General features: G+C 38.7%; 1 protein-coding gene across 1 annotated transcript in view; it reads left to right on the forward strand.

The window, feature by feature from the left end:
* The window catches only part of Cfap54 (cilia and flagella associated protein 54), a 263,007-nt gene that overhangs the window by 215,162 nt on the left and 27,728 nt on the right, over positions 1–20,117 (forward strand). The window contains exons 64-67 of the mRNA XM_042693361.1: positions 3,984–4,207; positions 7,612–7,791; positions 11,036–11,142; positions 16,398–16,539. Coding sequence (XP_042549295.1) covers positions 3,984–4,207; positions 7,612–7,791; positions 11,036–11,142; positions 16,398–16,539 — 653 coding nt within the window. The remainder of the gene's footprint in view (positions 1–3,983; positions 4,208–7,611; positions 7,792–11,035; positions 11,143–16,397; positions 16,540–20,117) is intronic.

A 20,117-nucleotide genomic window follows, 5' to 3' on the forward strand; every position in this document is an offset into this window, starting at 1 on the left:
TCCCGACTTTCTACTTTGTTTTTTATTTCTTTTCCTTCTAATTAATCGGCTTTGATGGCTTTAAATTCTTTGTTGGAGCTTCGTTTTAGATCTTGTATGAACTTCTTTACTTCCTTAATTTGGTGCTCAGTGTTTATTCTCAACACTTAGTTGATTGGCTATGGTTTCCTTGGACTCCGATTCCTTCTGTTGGGCTCCATTCAGCATTCCTTTTGTGGTCTCCCTGAATTCTTTCAGCTGTCTGTTTATGGATTCTATGAATGTCTCTATTGATCTTTGTCTATTCTCATCCTGCTCTCGCAATTCCTGTATCACTCTTCGATTAGCCTCCTCACGTTCATGCAATTCCTGTAGTTCTCTTTGACTGTTCTCAGCCTGCTCACACAATTCCTGTATAAATCTTTGAGTAGTTTCCTCATGCTCATGAGATTCCTGTATTGATCTTTGGTTTGCCTCCTCTCTCTCCCTATCATGCTCACACTGAGTCCTTTGCAGGTTTTCAATATTTTCATTCACCATGTTTACCAGTAGTGTTTGTAGAGCTTTTTGGGAACTCTCCTCTGGATTATTCATTATCTGTTCTGCCACCTGATTATCATGAATGGGAGTTGAGATACCCGGACTTGCCATTTTTCTTGTGTTTTTATGGCTTGTTCTGCCCTTATGGTATGAAATTAACACCAATTTTGTGCTAGAACACTATTTTAAGGCAAGCATCAACCAAATTTCTGTAGTTGCACAGTCAAAAGGCAGCAGATACAATCTAATTCAACAGATACAATCTATTCAACATCAAACAACTATGTATTAATGGGCTAAGAACAGCAAAGAAGAATTTGGCAAACCAGAAACTATTAGGTTTAGGGAGAGATGTGGGAAAAAATAGGATTCAAGAGATGTGGAAAGGTAATAGGAGAGTGAAATTAACCAAGTCCTAATCTCAAAGAGGTAAATGGATTGGACAGACTGATAGGAGAGAGAAAGAAAAAAAAGAGACAAGGAAAAATGGAAAAACAAAAATTTATATTTAAAAAGTGAAACTTAAAAATTATGTAATTTTAAAGGTGAAATTGAAGAAGAAAGGGATAGGATGAGGAGGGGAGGGATAGAAAGAAGATATGAAAAACTAAAAAATAAAAATTCTTAAAAATTGTATAGGTATAAAGAGATATTACTGATATTAAGGAATTTAAGCCTAAGAAGTTTTGAATTGAGTAATAAATTTCTGGATTAAGTGTGTACACAATGGGGGATAAGGTCTAATAATCGATGATGGATATATCTGAGAATGAGCAGAACCACAATTGAGACACGCAAAAAAGAACAAAAGAGAAGAAAAAATGAAAAGAATGAGAAAGAAAAAAAAGAACCAAAAGGTCAGTAGAGATTAGAAAAAAGCACACTCACACACATATACACCTAAAATAAAAATTATGAGGACAAAAGGTTAATAGAAAACAATTTAAAAAAAAACACAGAATTTTTTTTAAAAAGGTACAAAAAGAAAGTTCTTTTATTTTTTTTGGGGGGGGGGAGAGGGGTTATGTGGATGGGAAGATCCTGTATCTCCCTTGTGTCCCTAATTAGTTTCTTGCTGGAGTCTCCGGTCTGCTTGTGGTGTTTGGTTTTCTTGTGGCTTGATCGGTTTCTTAAGTCTGTTTGTTTGAACATCGAGAAAAATGCTCTGCTTTACCCAGGATTTTGTGATCCTCCTCCCAGGCTAGTTCAGTGGGAGGCAGATCTGCTTTGAGTATCACAAAAGAGGGAGATGGCTGTTTCCTCTAGTTTGGAGATGCTGTGATGAGGCTAGGTTCTGGGTAGAGTTGAGGCCTTTCAGCAAACAGTAGCTTTTTCCTGAGGGGTTAGCTTCTGATATACTCACAGAGCCCAGCCTGGAGCCATTCTCAGGTTTTGTTTGCTGAATTTCAATTGATTAGGCTGCTGTAGGGAGGGGCAGCCTCTGGCTCTGTTTACCCAGTGAAGAAAGTCACTCCTGGGGGAGAGCTCTTTCTGCCTGGGCTGGGTGACTTTCCCCTGGGTGGAGCTGAGCCTGGTAGGTCAGGTCAGGTTTCTGTGACCTGCTAAATGACTCTTTTGTTTTCTTCCAAGGCCTGAGTTGGAGCTAGCTGCTCAGCCAGGCCTTTGTCAGTATCAAAGATGGAGATATCCAGTGGTGGTAGGGAGGAGGAGTGGCTTTCCCTCCTCTGTGAGGAGTGACGATGTCAGGGTTCTGCTCATGCTGGAGTCTTGGTTCCTGGGTCGTCTCTGGTCTGCGATCTGCAGGATGAAGATATCTGCTCCTTGCCAATTCTTGCTGGTGTTGAGTAGAATCCGCTTGCCTGCTGCATCTGGCGCCTTTGTCCCGGACTCTCCATGTTGTAGGTATGGCGGCTATGGCCACCGCCAACGCCACTGCTGGCGTGGCTACCAGAAAGTACTCAGATCTGTCTCCATGCCTGGATTTTCCCTCTCTGGCCAAATTCTCTGTACTGTGATAGCACACTTGGTGTAATTCTCTGGCCTACGACTGTTCACTGGAACACTAAAACTGCTTTCTATGCTAGAGCTTGTTTAGCCTCCAGCTTCTCCTCCACCATCTTCCCAGAACCTCAGGGATTCTTAACACAGGTTCCATGAACCTTTGAAAAAATACTGTTTCAAGATAATTGGTTTTCTTCAAAATTTTACATACTTGATTTTGTAGATTTAAAAACATGATGACATAGAGACATCTAGCCCTAGGATTACCTATGGGGTTCATGGCTCAAAACAGTTAAGAACCAATAATCACAGTGTGTTGTTATGTTTTATAGCATAAAAGGATGGAATTTTATAACATGAGAAGGATGAAATTGATTGGGCTTTGAGGAAAGATGGCTCCAGTATCTGTCATGTGGAAAAGAGGGCATTCCTTCATAAGGGATATTTAACTGTATAGAATTTTATTTTCATCTCTATCTAAAGAATATCTAGGACTGGGCTGTCGCTCAGTGGCAATGTGCTTAGCAAGTACAATGTCCTGGATTTGATCCCCAGTACCAAAAAAAAGAAAAGACAAAAAAAAAATACAGTTAAAGAATATCTAAACAAAAACCTGGAAATTTTGAGACAAGATGTACTATATCTTACCTGCATTCTTGGAATTGGTGACCCAGTGCTGGTCACTAGTACAAATAGAAAGACCAGGCAATGCCTGGCAAAAGTAGTGGGGAATCTACCCAAGTGAATGGGCTGACATAGTGGCTGAGTACAATCCTCAGGAATTAGCAGTGAGACGAGCAAGCACTCCAAAAGGCATCAAAATTAAAGGTTTATTGTGATTGGGGGTAGAATAAAGGAAATTCAGAGGAGAAAGATATGGATGGGAGCCACCATCTTGGTAATGCAAATCTCCAAAGCAACCCAGCTCTCATCTGCATTCACTGGCTGGTACTTCTTGTGCCTTTCTGCAGCCTTTCTCACCTGGGCTATCCGCAGCTGCAATTGGTAGACAAAATCCATCGGTTCACCTCACTGAAGAAGGAAGCCTGGGAGATGATATATTAACCACCAACTTTTCCATGTCTCTGGCTCTGTTTTCTATGGTTTTACAAGAGAACTCCAGCAGAGCATTGCTAATTTCCAGAGCCTGCTCATTTATCCTCACTCCTTGGCTCTTTTCCTTTTCTCAGTCCCGGTCTTCCCATTCTCTCTAAATAACGTATACCCAAATTATCCATTTAAGGTAAAGCAACAATTTGAGAAGAGTCCAAAATAAAATGGTAGACAGAATACACAGTGCCATTGTAAATACACATCTTCACATGCCTTTGAAGTTTTCTTTCTTTCCTATAACAAGGAGCAACATTGGCATAGAGTTCGGGGAGGGAAGTGATTAGCAGCCACTAGCCAGTGTAGAATGGTGTTAGTGAGCAAATGCAACAATATTGAGACCATTCTCATTCCTAATACTAGCCTAAATAAAAGTATTTTTCTTCCTAAAGCATCTACAACTCCAGAATCTGGAATTTCTCTGCCAGATGATACACTTCTCACCTCCCTTTACAACTCTAGACTGATTTTACGCCAAAAAGAAATGCATTTTTATCTTAAAAAAGTCTTAAATTTTTATTCTTCTTCTTGTATTGATGAATTTCCAAAAGAACTTCTTCAAGGATTTAATGATATACAGTTTTCAGAAAAAGACTTAAGTGATTCTTCAGTCAAGGTAAGGTTTTATTTCATTTGGTGTGTGTATGTGGGGGGGAGCGGTGTGGGTGTGTGCTGGTACTATGGCTACCTTGCATTCTACTCAGCTTCTTTGCTTATGAATTGTGCTCTACCAATTGAGCCATGCCTCTAGCCTAGTATTTTGCCAGTTAATTAGAGATGGAGTCTTGAAGGGTTTTCTTCCTTGGCTGGCTTCAAATGTTAGCCTCTAGTTCTCGGCCTCCTGAGTAGCTGGGATTACTGGCATGAGACACTGGACCTGACCAAGGTGTTTTAAAATGTTATGTATCTATGAAAAACTTGATAAAAATCACCTTTTCTAGCCTTTTCTCCCTTTTTCCTTTCCTTCCTTCCTGGGATTTAACTCAGAGCCTCAAGCTTGCTAGGCAGCCAGCCACTCTGCAACTTAAGCCATATGCCCGGCCTTTTTGCTTTGTAGTGTTTTGTTTGTTTTTTATAAAAGCTCCCATTTACATCAGGTAGTCCTTGACTACAATCATTCTGTTTTATACTTCCTGTATAGCTGGGATAACAGGTGCACACCACCACACCCACCTTTTATTAATAGGTCTCATGAACTTTTTGCCCAGCTTGGCCTTGAATAGCAATTCTTCCACTCTACTACTCTCAGGAACTGGTGTTATAGGTATGAACCATGGCTCCCAGGCCTTGCCCATGTGTTTCTGAAGGGAGCACATTAACCTCTATGCAGCACAAAGGTTTCTAGTTCCCTCAGGATTCTTGGAAAGCTTTCTGTGTTACCACATAGGTAGGTTAACCAAACAGCCTGGCTTTTCACCTTCACGTTTCAAATATTTGTTCTGGCTGTTTTCATAAATCTCCAAAATGTCTCCGAATTTTCTGCATTGCTGTTCAGAACAGCATATTTCAGACAGCCATTTTTCATTTTAATATCACCCTATTAATAAAAATATAGAATGTTTCAATCCATACCTACTGTTAGTATCCCATTTCCTCCTAGGTGGAAGGAAATAGTAGATGAAGGATGATATTGTTGCCATCTAGCACTGGCTGGTGATTAATCCGTCTGTTAGAACTGAAATTCATTCTGAGGAGTATTATCCTGTATCCCAGGCATTTTGTCTGTTGGAAGTAGGAGACAGGGAACAGAAAAGCTAAGAATAGCAATTCCTGTAGATATTTTCCTGTACATATTGAATAAGACAGAAACTAAAATGCATGTCCTAAATACTGTCCTGCAAGGAGCTCTGGTAGCATATTTTGGTATGAGAGGCAGCCTCTCATTACTCACTCCCCCAGGATGGTATTCCAGAAACACAGCCTTGAATGCATTGTAAATACATATGACATTTCTAATGGCAGTAGTGTTATCAAAAAGTTGTTTCACCCTGTTTGCTCTTTTTTTATATAATTAGTGTAACATTCTCTCAGGATAATCAGCCCTGGAGATTACTGTCACTCGCCTGACAGGTGCAAGCTACCTAATCATGTGTTCATTTCACTGGGAGAGACAGCTAACAAGCATAAAGCCTTTTGGATTTTTTTTATATAAACTCCAAGCTTGGCTGATTTGTATAATAACATTTTTGAGCCTTTAATCACTCAGGAGGTTATTTCAATCAAACTCTTTCCATAAATTGATACTTCAAAAGGCTTCCCCCCACACATACACACAAAGAAGTAGACACCTTTTCCAGAACAATCAGTGTTCTCTGTTGTGTTCATCAGTTGTGTGAGCCTGCATATAAAGTCTGTTGGTGCTTTGTGGTGGAAACACAAAGGTACCAAATATTGCATTAAAGATTCCAAAAATAGATGATTAAAGCTGTACACGGTGTTGAGTTACTCATGCTTACAGACTGCGTGCTGCCACAATCTGCAGGTTCATATATCTCACTAGTTGAAGAAGTGATTCATTGTTTATAGGACTGTGGAAAACTAGGAATCATGCGATAGGTCTGTGCTTATTCCTTCCAAAGGATAAATAACACATATAAAAGTACTTGGTGTATCACCAATTAGCAAATGAAATTAATCTCACTAGTAATTAGATAGAATAATATTGTAAAAACAAGGGAAAAGATAAATGCCTGTTTTTAATATTCATTTGGGTTATTTAGCAGTATTAGACCACCGTGCTACTAGATACAACATATATTAGAACAAAAGGTGCCTGCTTTTTTCTACACTAGCTGACATTAAATTTAGCAACTATTCTGCTAAGGTAGTTTTCAGACTCTAAAAGTTATGCTGATATGAAAAAGTATGAGAAATCTTTTAAATCAATTGTTTAGTTAATCTCTTTTGCAAACCTCTTGATATAGAATTACTCTTAATTAAAAGGGATAATTTAATTCCAATAATCTTGTTTATTTTGCGTTTTGCTCATGCTTCAATTATTACAGTGCTGATGGTAAATGAGGATTCTGGCTTTTAAATATGTCTTTAGACAGTTGTGGCAAGTTTTCATATTTAATATTATCTTTCAGTCAAAATATCTTTTTTCCTCTATTGGTAGACAACTTGAAAGGTCAGTGTCTTTCTCTTTCTATTTTATTTTGAAGACTTGTATTCACAGACATATCTTGAATAGGCTCCAAGATAATGGGAAGGGACAAAGCCTTATAGAAACACCAAGCATTTCTTCTTGGTGCATTCCCCTTGGTCAACAGACCTTGAGCAGCCTGAGATGTCAAAATGTGTAAGAGAAACTGCTTCCCAGCTATTGTGCTGTGATCTTGGGAATAAGAGGAAGCTAATTATGAAAATAGTTTGTGTCCCATTGACAGTTCCTCTTCAACTTGACATAATATTACCACTGTTGCCTTTCTGTCTAGCTTGTTACTTTGTTATTAAATAGTAACCAGCTTTGCTACTTTTGGCAACTAACTAAATAATTTGTGCAGTTGAATAATTGCATTTTAAGCAATTTGAAGACTTCTGGCACAGTTGCCAAGCTCTATAAAAGTAGCTGGGCACAGATTTCACAACTTGCAAAACAACTACATTCACATAATGAGAAAATGAGAGCAAACATTGGTTTATATATGGTACTGAAATTGAAAGTTTTACAATAAATTGTAAAGAGACCCCCTATCTATTTTTCAATGAATAACAAAAATATAGAAGATACTTTGTAGAAGCAGTAGTATACCTTGAACTGAAATGGCTCCAGGGGCATCTTCCTCCAAGTCTCTATCCTGCGTAACTCACCAAAGTGAAAGACACTTGTCTCCACTACTTCTAAAGCATGTTTTTATAGTAGGTGAATTTACTATATAATTATTTAAGAATAGTTAAGATTACCTTCATGAAGTAAGCTAAGTCCTAGCATTCCTAATAGATCCATTTAATCTGCTTTAAATATTAAATAAGTTTCTTATTAGCAATTAAACTGACATGAGTTTTTTTGTTTTCTAGGTATTTCATGAAAGTTCCATACAGTCTATTTTGTCTTTAAATCTCACTGCCAATTCATCTGATACGGATGTTTTTTCATTAGAAATGGCAACACAAGCCCTAAACAAAGAACTTTGCTTTCAGTGGTACCTTCCTCCTCTGGACAGAGCTCCGGGGGATATCTTCCAAATAGAACCTATGGTACATAATATAATGATAGAGTTAAATCTTCCTTTTGGGTGTAAAGCTTATGTCACTATAACTTAAAAGGAAGTGGTTGTCAGTCCCTGAACCAATGAAGATTGAAGAGTGTCTCTAGTTCTAGGGCAGCACTAGAAATTGGTTAATTTTTTTAAGTGGAGAGTTGGTCAGTATAGCTTTTTGCAGGGAAACTTCCACCCCAGAATTCCTTTGGCTTACTTCACTTAATATGATTTTTTTCCTAAGTCCTTCCATTTCCTTACAAATGGGACAGTGTCATTCTTTCTGATGGAAGCATAGAATTCCAGTGTGTGTGTGTGTGTGTGTGTGTGTGTGTGTGTGTGTGTGTGTGTGTGTGTGTGTGTGTGTGTGTACCACATTTTCTTGATCCATTCATCTGGCATCTGGGTTGGTTCCATATCTTAGCTATGGTAAATAATGCTGCAGTAAACATAGTTGTGCTGGTAGCTTTAGGGTGACCTTGTTTGTGGTCATTTGGGCAAATGCCCAGAAATGGGACTGCTGGGTCATAGAGGAGCTCTATGTGTAGTCTTTTGAGGCACCCCCATACTGCTTTCCATATTAAGTGAAATAAGTCAGACCCAAGGAAACATAGGTCCTGTGGTTTTCATTGTTTGTAATAAGCAGTATACATCTAGGATAGTCTTAGCAGATGAGCAGAATATCTCAATAGCTATGTACATATGACCATATAAGATGATGCTAAGCGAAATGAACTTCAAGGTATTGACATAAGAGGTTTTTCTTGGTTATTGTTCTCAATGTATTATGTGATTTCTTTTTTCTTTTGTGTTTTTTCCCCTATGGTTTCTCCCTCATTGTCACTGTAATCAATTTTGGTGCCCTGGGTATTTTATATATGTTTATCTGAACTAGGGAAAGGAAGGGGAACAACAAAATGATGAGACAAAGGACAAAGGGGAACCTATGCAACCTATGCGATGCTGATACAAGACAATGGAAATGATCTGTACAACTTTGGGGAGGGGATGGAGGAGGGAAAGAGGAAAGAGGAAGATAAATGAGGAAGGGGGTAACAAATTAGACAAAAAATGTAATCACTATCTTACTTATGTAACTGTAACCCCTCTGCACATCAGCTTGAGGATAAAATTAAAATTTAAAAAAAGAAAAAAAGGAATTCCTTTCATTGATGCTTTCTCAAAGAAGAGCCAAAAGCCTTTTCCCATAAGATACCTGCCTCACCATTTCCTTCTGCCCAGCATTTTAATTTGCTTTTCATCTTCGGTATTGGTCTATGCTCACACTCTCCCTGCCTGGACGTTGACCCCTCTAACTGTGTCACTGGGACTGTCTGTAGCTCATGTGACCCTGTCACGTCCTGGAACCTCCTGAGCCGTGTCCCTTTCTCCTCCAATGCTTGCTTCTCACACTGGCCTCTTCATCTTACTTCCTTAGACTGGAAACTGTTACTGATTCTGGACTGATTATACATGTCTTCTTAATCAGATAATGAGAAGCTTTACCATATTATTCTCAGGACTATTTGAAGCCATTTCCTGTCTTACAAAGTATAGTCATCCCTTGGTATATGCAGAGGGCTGGCTCTAGGACCTCCCAGAGATAACCATAGCCATGAATGCTTATGTCTTATATAAAATGACATATGTGCATATAACCTACACATGCACATGTGTGCATATACACACATGCTCCTGTGTATCTTAGAAGATACAGTTCTAGAGATCACAATGCACCTGTATTCTTTCAGTATAATTCTAGTTTACTGACAATACAAATAAATGTAAATTCTGCATATAGTTCTTGTATAGGGAATACTAACAAGAAAACAGTCTTTGTGTTCAGTATAGATGAATTTTTTCCAATATTTTCTATAAGTAGTTGTTGAATCTGTGGATACATCTAATATTTTCGTCTTTCCCACACAATTTAATCCTTGGCAATCCTTGCTAGATATTCCATATATCTTCTAAAATAACAAATCTGTGATAGTTTACAGGGGAGATGACTATAGTAGTTTCCAAATTATCATATTTTCTGAAATATTAATTGGTCAGGAATAAATAAAGTAGAACATGAGTTTCATTTTTAAAAGAAACACAAGAAAAATATATGCAATACATACAGTAGATAAAAACATGTTACGGCCACTTTAGTATATATATTATAAAATATATGTTAAAAACAAAATTCAATAGATAGATTGATTTTCATCCTATGTCTTGCTAGCAAGAAAGGAACAAATGCTAAAGTAGTACATGCATTCAGAGAGAGTTTGGAGATGGGAAAAGTCATCACTGGAAAATAGAAGTACTTCAAAAAAATAAAAAAGAAAAGTATATACAGTTTATTTCACACACATCCAAGGCTGTAAGTGTGGTTCAAGTAGTACAACACCTGCCTAGAAAGCACCTGCCTAGTAAGCACATGCATGTACACACACACACACACACACACACACACACACTTCAATCATATACAATGAAACACTTATTAAGTGAATATTATATGATAGGCATTTTGTTCATTGGTTAAGATAGTGGAAATCTATGTCTTAGATAGAATGATTCTTTCCCTTTGGTTATATCTTGCCTGTGAGACCCAAAGCCTTTATTTGTGACTCTGGAAACTCAAGCATCTTTATTCTGTTCCTTGTGTATTACATTTCCATGATATGCTTCGGTACTGTTTTTCATTCATCAGTCATCATTTTAAGATGCCCTATTTATTCTGAATAGTTACAAGGTAAGTGATAAAAACAAAGTTGGATGCTTACAAGTTGTACTTGCACTTGCTACCAAGGGCTACCAAAGGCTGATATTTAAGTGCAATTCAATACAAAATGTCAGTCTTCAAAAGTAACTTGTTGAGCCAGATGAGGTAACACATGCCCATACTGTGGAGGCAGAGGCAGGAGGATCACAAGTTTTTAGCCTGGACTTAGTATATACATAAATATATATGAAGCTTTTTTTTTAATTGAGATACAGTCTCGCTATGTAGTCTGCAGTTGCCTTGAACTTGAACTCTCCATCCTCCTGTTTCAGCTTCCCAAGTTCTGAGGTAACAGGCTTGTGCCATCACATCTACTTTTGCACAATTTTTTCAGATCATTTCCCTTTAAAGTGCATTAGGGGAATAAAGTCTTAATTGTTCTTTTGTGCAAAGAGGAATCCTGCTGAATTTTGAAGACAAGTGTAATTTTGACATTACATTTTATATGCTTTTATTTTTGTTACAGGTTATATTGTTGTATGCATATAATGTAAAGCCAGTAAAGATTATAGATGTCAAACAGTCCATGGGTAACAACGTCTATGTTGGTTTTCTCTGGGTTCCACTGAACAGGCAAGTAAAGATGGAGCATCTTCTTGGGGCCAGCCTGGGCTGCATAGTAAGATGGTGCCTCAAATAGCATTAACAACATGATCATTCCTACTTTTCCTTTCTCATAAATCCAGAAACATCACAGGTTTTTTTTTTAGAATCACACAATTAAAATAGTTATTTTAATTTTTTATTTTAAGATTTTTATTCTCAGAATAGAAAGTCATTAACCTGATCAACGCTCTTTTTAAAATATGAATGTGTTCTTAATTTTGATGTGAATAAGATTAACAGTAGACTTGCTACCATAAGGATAAGGCCCTGTCATTGACCATCATAAAGAATGGCCTGATAGGTTGTCCTCTAATATGGTGACACTGTGGAAATGGACTGTTTTGCTTGCTCGGGCTGATGTGGGTCGACTTCAATAGTTGTTTATTCTTAGAAAGGCAAACTAAGGTTAAGTTTGGTTAGAGATAATGGGCCAGGAAAGATTCTTCTTTTTTCCCTGCTTTCTCCTCTGCTATTAAGTTCTCATGAACACATTTAAAGCAATTCATAGTATTTTTCTTATAATATTAAAGGAAAAGATAATGTCCTTAGAAAATTCCCATAAAGGTTTCTCTATAGTTCTATCTAAGTGGTAGTTAGACCCAATTCATTACCAAGATAAGTTCACCATCTCTGCCTGGCATCTATGTTTCTATTTCCAGGCCTGGTAGAGTGGCTATACAAAAGCAAAGGTATCTGGTCCAGCCCACGTAGGATGGTGGATGCTTGTGGTGCCTAGGTCAGAGGTCAGAAAGCTGACCTGGCACTGGCTAGAGGGCAGAGGTAGGAAGGAGTGGTGAGGCACATAGGAAAATCAGAAGAGGCCAGGGAAAATGTCTGGCAGTTGAGACTACAAGGATTGGACGTCATGCCTAGAGTCAGAGTCATCTGACATTATATTCTCTTTCTTCTTAAGCAAAATGGCAGAAAAATATAGGCAGAAATCAGATATTCACATAACTAAGGAACAAAATTAGGAAGTTTTACTCAAAATTCCAGCTGGCTTTTCCCAATTCCAGGCTGTTCTTTACTGACTCACTTTCTTGAACATGACAGTTCTGGACATGGATGACCAATCTGTAACTCAACATCAAGGAATAGTGAATAGTTTGCCTTGCTACAGTCTTAAATGTGAAAGAAAGCCATGACGGCCTGCCTGCCTGCCTGCCTGCCTGCCTGCCTGCCTGCCTGCCTGCCTGCCTGCCTGCCTGCCTGCCTGCCTGCCTGCCTGCCTGCCTGCCTGCCTGCCTGCCTTCCTTCCTAACTTCCTTCCTTCCTTCCTTCCTTCCTTCCTTCCTTCCTTCCTAACTTCCTTCCTTCCTTCCTTTTTTTGGTGGTGGTACTGGGGTTTAAACTCAGAGCTTAATGCTTTCTAGACAAGTTCTCTACGGCTTGAGCCATATCTCAGCCCCTTTTCTTTCATTACTTTTGGGATAAAACTTGCAGTTTTGCCTGGGCCAGCCTGGACTGCATTCTTCCTATTTATGCTTCTTGTGTGGCTTGAATGACAGACAGTTGCCCACTTACCCCCAGCTATTGGCTGAGATGAAGTACTGACAACTTTTTGCCTTGTTTTCCTCAATTTACAGTCCTCTTCATCTCTGCCTCCTGAGTAGCTGGGATTACAGGCATGGGGCATTGATACTTGGTTCATGTTTCTTTTGGAACTTAGGTACCATGCTTTCTCCACAGGTGCTTTACCACTTGAGCTACACTGCCAGCTCTTTTTTCTTTACTTATTTTTCATATAGGGTCTCACACTTTCCCAGGTTTAATTTTGGATCTTCTTTCACATCTCAAATAACCACTCCAGATAGACAGACAGACAGAAAGACAGACAGACAGACAGACAGACAGACAGACAGACAGACAGACAGATAGATAGATAGATCAATAGATAGGCAAACAGATAGCTAAGGATCAGATCCCCAGGTCTTGGATACCACTGAACTATTGCAGTTACATAAGTAAGGTAATGAGTACATTTCTTATTAAACAATGTTACCCCATCCCTCATTTTCTCGGGTTTACTCCTCCTACCTCCCCCTACCCCCCCCCCCACAATTGTAAAGTTCATTGTAAATTATAAACTATCAATGTTTCATTAGTTCATCCTTTGTCCTGCTGTTTCTGTGATTCCCTTTCCCTTCCACAGATAGATAAACTTATATACAAGACAAAGGATACAAAAAACTAAAACAACAAAAAAAGAAATAACTACATACAGGGCATAATAAGAAACTCTTGTTTTCAATTCTTGGAGTTCATGTTGATACACTTCATTACATATGGTCCTCTGCACTTAGCAATTGGCTATTGAGAACCCCTGTTAAGAATATCAGACATATTCTAGTTATTACAAATGAGGGAAACCATGCAACATATTTTTCTTTGGACTTGGCTTACTTTGATTAATATAATTTTTCCAGGCCTTTCCATTTTCCTATCAATGGGACAATGTCAGTCTTTCTGATTGAAGTATAGAACTCCATTGTGTACATCTTGATCCATTCATCTACTGAGGGGCATCTAGGTTATTCCACGTCTTAGCTCTGGCAAATAATGCTGCAATGAACATGGTTGTGCTGGTATCCTATGCTACTTTTAAAAAGAAATAAAAATTCTCTTTTTAGATATTAGAGTACAGATGACATTTTAGATTATTACCTTCCTTTTTGTATTTTTTAAGTTTATTTTTATTGCCAAGGTGATGTACAGAGAGGTTACAGTGATATACGTAAGGTAATGAGTACAATTCTTGTCCCTTGATTTTCTCCCACTTTCCCTCTCCCTGCTCCCCCTCCCCCAAGTTGTAAAGTTTATTTCCAACATAGTGTCTGAGAGTATCACTGTTGCATTGGTACACCCCATTTGTAAGGAAATAGAAAGACTTGGAAAAAAATCATATTAAGTGAAGTAACCTCAACCCAAATAAACATAGGCTCCATGGTTTCCCTCATTTGTAATAACTAGTATGTCTAGGATAGTCCTAGCAGAGGATCACAATAGCTCAATAGCTATGTACTTAGGACTATATCGAAATGAACTCCAAGATATGAAAACAAGAGGGTTTTCTTTGTTGTTGTTTTTAATGTACTGTGGGAAGTTATTTCTTTTTTCTTTTCTTTTTTTCCTTTGGTTTATCCCCTTTTGTCACTGTATTTGATTTTGATACCCTGTATCTTGTATACATGTTTATCTGATTTGGGGAAGGGAAGGTGAAACAAAGAACAAAGGGTGAACCAATGTGTAATTTGTTGTTGTTGTTGTTGGTCGTGGTGCCTGAATGCTGGGCCTGGGCGCTGTCCCTCAGCTCTTCACATCAAGGCTAGTGCTCTACCACTTGAGCCACAGCGCCACTTCTGGCTTTTTCTGCTTATGTGGTGCTGAGGAATCGAACCCAGGGCCTCATGCATTCAAGGCAAGCAATCTACCACTGAGCCATGTTCCTAGCCCCCAATGTGTAATTTTTTAATGGTTAAGAAATTATATAGTTATATAGATATTTCTTTCTTACAAAGCTCTGTGAGTTAGATGAAGTGGTGTTTGTTCTTCTAGCCATGCAGAATTAGAAATCTGAGAGTCTGGAAGTCTAAAGGCAGGTAGACTCCGGTGAGACTCACCAGGTCCTCTAAATCCTAATGCTGTTCCTTCCCCAGTGCACCATGCAATTTCTGCAGCATTATTGGATATGACCTCCCCCATTCCAAGGACAAGTTTTCCCAAACTAACTTGTAACAGGAAGTCTATTGGTTTAAATTGCTGCCCTCTTTTTTTTTTTTTTTGTCGGTTTTGGGGTTTGAACTCTGGGCCTGGGCACTGTCCCTTAGCTCTTCAGCTCAAAGCTAGCACTCTACTACCTGAGCCACAGTGCCACTTCTGGGTTTTTTTGTTTTTTTTTTAATTTTTAATTTTATTTTTTTTGTGTGAACATACTGTACAGAGGGGTTACAATTACATGGCCACTTCCGGTTTTGAGTGGTTTATTGGAGATAAGAGTCTGACAGACTTTTCTGCCCAGGCTGGCTTTGAACCACGATTCTCAGATTTCAGCCTCCTAAGGAGCTAGGATTTTAGGCGTGAGCCACCAGTGCCCGGCATGTTGCTGTCTTTTTTTTTTTTTGTCGGTTATGGGGCTTGAACTCAGCCTGGGCGCTGTCCCTGCACTCTTCAGCTCAAGGCTAGTGCTCTACCGCTTGAGCCACAGCGCCACTTCCAGTTTTCGAGTGGTTTATTATTGGAGATGAGTCTCCCGGCCTTTCCTGCCCGGGCTGGCTTTGAACTGGGATCCTCAGATCTCAGCCCCCTGAGTAGCTAGGATTATAGTGAGCTACCTGCGCCCGGCATGTTTCCCTCTTAATAGAAGTTTCTAGCTTATACTATGTAAATTATAAGCTTCTTATAAAATAAAGATCCTCCTATGTTTTCACTTTTTATTGCCAAGAGCGTCCAGTATGATGCCATGCTGTGGGTGTGATGCCATGGACAAGTAAAGCTGTTTATTCAATACTCCCGATGTTTTTCCTCCTCCTTCCTTGGATAGAATCCGTCACACAAATGTGTATACATTGAGAGTGTGAAGTAGCTGTTTCTCTTTCAGTTGGAAGCCTGCTGCTTCCACTATGCTGGTCCTGCCCTCCCCTCAACATCCACTGTCCAGTGGCCTGGGCCTCTGAAGTTTCTATCTTTAGCATCACTAACACTGTGTCTTCTCTATCCTTTCACTCTTATTTGTGCCTCTTTTCTGATTTCCATTCCTACCTCCTTGTGTCTACCCTCCCATACATGCACACAGCACTCTAAAGTGTTGTAGGGTCATTGACTGGCTTCTTCAAGGCTTTGCTAACTTGCTACCCTCTTGCATCAGGTCAGCTACACAATCACAGCATGCCATTAAGGCAAGAGAAAATCTTTTGTTTATTGCCCAGAATTTCCTTGCTGTCTAGGTACTGATTTTATTTCACTCTCAGTAATCTGGATGAGATTGGCCCTTGACAGTTTGTAATGTATATCAGCTTGGGTGTCTAAGTAGACCATATACATGATAAGAGTAGGACTATTTCTCTTTGCTCATGGCTCTTAAAGGAAGGGATGATAGAATGGGTGATGTTTGGGGATGTCAGAAACCTAACTGAATGAAGGCATACTGTATAAACTTTTTGGCTCTAAAACTAAATCAATATCTTTCCTAACTTCTCAAAATTTATATATATTTGACATTTCAGAGTCATTTCAATTCATGAGAAACTATCTGATCTTGCACAAATTGCTGAAATATCATTACCATCTGTTCCTGAAAGTACTTCAAAGGGAAATATATCTGAGTCACCAGAAGTAGAAGAGAAGCCTGTTGACACAGATATGGAAGTAAGTATTCATTACATAATGGAAAATGGCATTGCTATTGCAAGTTGATGCTAGTTCACATAATTATTAAAATTATTTTTTCTCTTTATTGATGCAAAATCATGTAAACTTGAACTTGGTGATTTTTCTGTCCTCTTATCTTCTTTGCTTATCATGCCAGTCATGAAGCCAACTTTTTGACACATGGTAGTTTGCTTGCTTCAAAAGTCCTGAAAAGTGCCCTAACTGCAGCACTCTGACAGCAGATGAGAAAGAACTATTCCAAAGATATACACAGATATGACTGAATTCCAAGAGACAGTGCCTTGTAACTTTATAAAATTACTTTTACTTTTTCTCTATAATATTTAAATACTTTTATTACCAAAGTGTGTGAATAAAAGAGTTAGAAAATACAGATAAGTATGTATTCTCATTGTATGGTATTAACTCAATCATATGGCTGAGTGGCTTTGTGCCCACTGGTATCTGTGTTTTGGTAGACAACGTCATTTCTCTCTACTTCTCTAGGGTTCTGAACCTACTGAGAAACAGCACAAGAGACAAAGAGATGGGGATGGACCTATCAGCATCATCACTGATAAATCTGATTAGCAAACATGGCTTTAGATTTGTGGCCAAATGAGCTCATTAACATTTTACTACTGAGTTGGCCAGATTTGTCCACCTAGGCACACAATTTCCTAGTACATACTTGCAACCACAGGGATACTTTGGCCCCTTCTGCCTCCTGACAAGCTTACTGCTCATGGGAAACAGAGAATAATAGTCCTGTGGGTAAGATGCCTCCCAAATTTTTAAACAGAGATGGATTATAAGGGGCTGAGCTAGTATGATCAGTTGTGTTTTTCATGCTCATCCATGAGGTAAGTCAGTCCTCTCTTTTTGGAAAAAGTTAGTGATGGGTCCAAAAGCAGCCTTCCTTCTTTGGGAGTGGAATAGAAATTCCCTACTTTCCATGGTAGAGATAAGAATACACACACACACACACACACATACACACACACATACACAAACACTTCTGCTGTAGTTATTGTGCAAGTTTAAGAAAAAAATGAGATCTAAAAGGTCTGAAATGAAAAAGGATTGTAGCTCAGCTTGTCCTCACTCCACAGTCAGAGGTGACCACTTTCAACTCTTATAGCTGTTCCCATGGTTACTTCAACACCTATAAATAATACCCAGTATTTACTCATGAAAAGTGAAGTAATGAATAAATTCCAACCGAGCTAGTTTGGGCCAACACCATTGTTGAGCGGGTCAGCTGACAGTCTACTCTTGGTCTTCTCCTCAGAGAGTGGATATTGAATGTGCTAACTTAGTACTTTCCCCCAACTTGTCTTGTCTGGTACCCTCTTAAGTGGTTCAGTATCAGAACATTTAGTTAAAGTAATCCTTAGTTTTTATATTGACACCTGGAACTGGTTATATTAACACCTACTAAATGGTGTTCAGGGCTGTATGTCAGGTGATATGCTGTTACTCTCCTTCATTTTATTTTTTGTCTTTGTGTTACTGGAGATTGCCTTGTGTTTGCTAAGCAAGTGGACCACCACTTGAGCCATACTCTAGCCATGATCTTCCTACCTACACATCCCAAGTAGCTGGATTACATATGTGTCTTTGTATCATTGTTTGATTTTTCTTGACTTATCTTTTACCCTTAACTTTCCCACATTCATTATGTCAGACTCCTCATGGCAGAATCTTCATTGATAGATTTTTTTAAAAATTCAAGGGTTTATATAGATCATATAATGTCTCAATTCTATTTTTCTTCTAGACTTTTCCATTCCACTTGAAACCTGAATGTTCTAAGTGCCTCAGCTCATGCCTCTGGTCCTGACCTTCCCTTTGCTGCTTTCTGGTTGAGTTCCCAGAAAGTTGGGGCACATTCCTGCTTTTCTTGTCTGAAAGCTTTGAGGATCTTCTCTTTAGTTTTCATCCAATAGTATTGTTGGTTATGGGGCTTGAACTTGGTTGGGGCCCTGGCTCGGTCTCTGAACTCTTTTCTTAAGGCTAGCACTCTTACCACTTTGCACCATGGCAACACTTCTCTGATCTTTTCAAAGTTATTTTTGGCTACATTAGTATTTCATTGGTTACCAATGGCAAAACGTTTTTAATTCTGAAATGATATTATTCATATAGCTCTTGGTTTTCTTGCTTATTTATCTATATACTTTTATGATGTGAAAATGGAAAGCTGGCAACTTTCTTGATTTTTCAGGGTATATTTGTTGGCATTATCAGTAGAGTGAGTAAAAAAGCAGTGGGTCACAAGTAAGGACATCTAGCAGGCAAATGTAGTGAGCCTTTGCACATGCTAAGCAAGTGTGTAACACTGAGCAACATCCCCATCTTCCTGCCCCAGTCTACTGAGTAATTGTGATTATAGACATGCATCACTGAACTTGGCATAACAAACATTCCTTTCAATGTTTTTTTACATTTAAATTTGATTTTTGAAACTGTTATACAATACCTGACATAGCTATTTATATAGCTATGTTTTGAACATGTGACATCCAAATATGTAGGCTTTGAAACCCTGGTGGGTGGCAGATGGAGGCCTGTGATTTGAAGAGGATCACATTTTGAACTCCAAAGTAGAAAAAGCTGGATGGGGCTAGTTTGATCCTTCTCTAACAATCCTCTCTAGAGGATACTAGGTGTACAGTTGAACTACCTACTGAGTGAGATGTGATTCTCCACCATTGTCCTCAAACATATTTAAGGACCTTCCACAAGGTCCTACTTTTAAAAGTCTACACATCTCCTAATATTGACAATGGGACTAAATCTACAATCCCATGAAGCTTTGGGGAACATAGTTAACTGTACTCTTGCTCTTATATCCCTCTGGCATCCACAGCAGACCTTCATCTGACTCATTTGGTGCACACTCCTAAAACTGACCCTCTAACTCAGAGAATATTGTTTGTCCTCTCCTTCCTGCCATTACTCAGCTCTTCCTTGTATAGTTCAGTGCTGTGTCTCCAACTTCCAGTTTTCCTGTTTCCTCATTATCTAGATTTTATACTATACTGAAGTGTAAGATGGAATCCTGCTTTCTTAAATAGCAGGATTGCTGACAAAAAATTATATTAAAAATTCCATTTATATGGCATGTGTGTGCATGGGCATATGTTTGTGTGTGAGCTGAGAGAAAGCTGAGCTAGACTTTGTACTAAAGTAACTGCAGAATTTTATAACATCCACAGAGTAAAGGCCATTTTTCCTTATTCCCCAATATCCTATGTCTTCACTGTGCTTTCTTAGTAATTGGTATTTCTTTTTCCTCTTCCTTTTTTTTGAACTTTAAGAAAACTTATTGTCATGAATTAACTGTAATATTGTATACACATATCTAGTGTGTTTTGGTTAAGTGCATCCCACCGGTTACTCTTTATTAACTCCTTACTCCTCCCTCCTTGCTGTATTTCTGGTGGGTTTCACGATGGTATTTTCATATGTATATATAATGTAATATTGAGTATATTCACCTCCCCTGTCAACCTCACTTCTATTCTTATGTTTCCTTCTGCCTCCTATTGTTTAGCACCCCTCACCCTTCA

This window comes from Dipodomys spectabilis, unplaced genomic scaffold (assembly GCF_019054845.1).
Source record: "Dipodomys spectabilis isolate Male_0828 unplaced genomic scaffold, ASM1905484v1 ptg000163l, whole genome shotgun sequence".
Lineage (NCBI taxonomy): Eukaryota > Metazoa > Chordata > Mammalia > Rodentia > Heteromyidae > Dipodomys > Dipodomys spectabilis.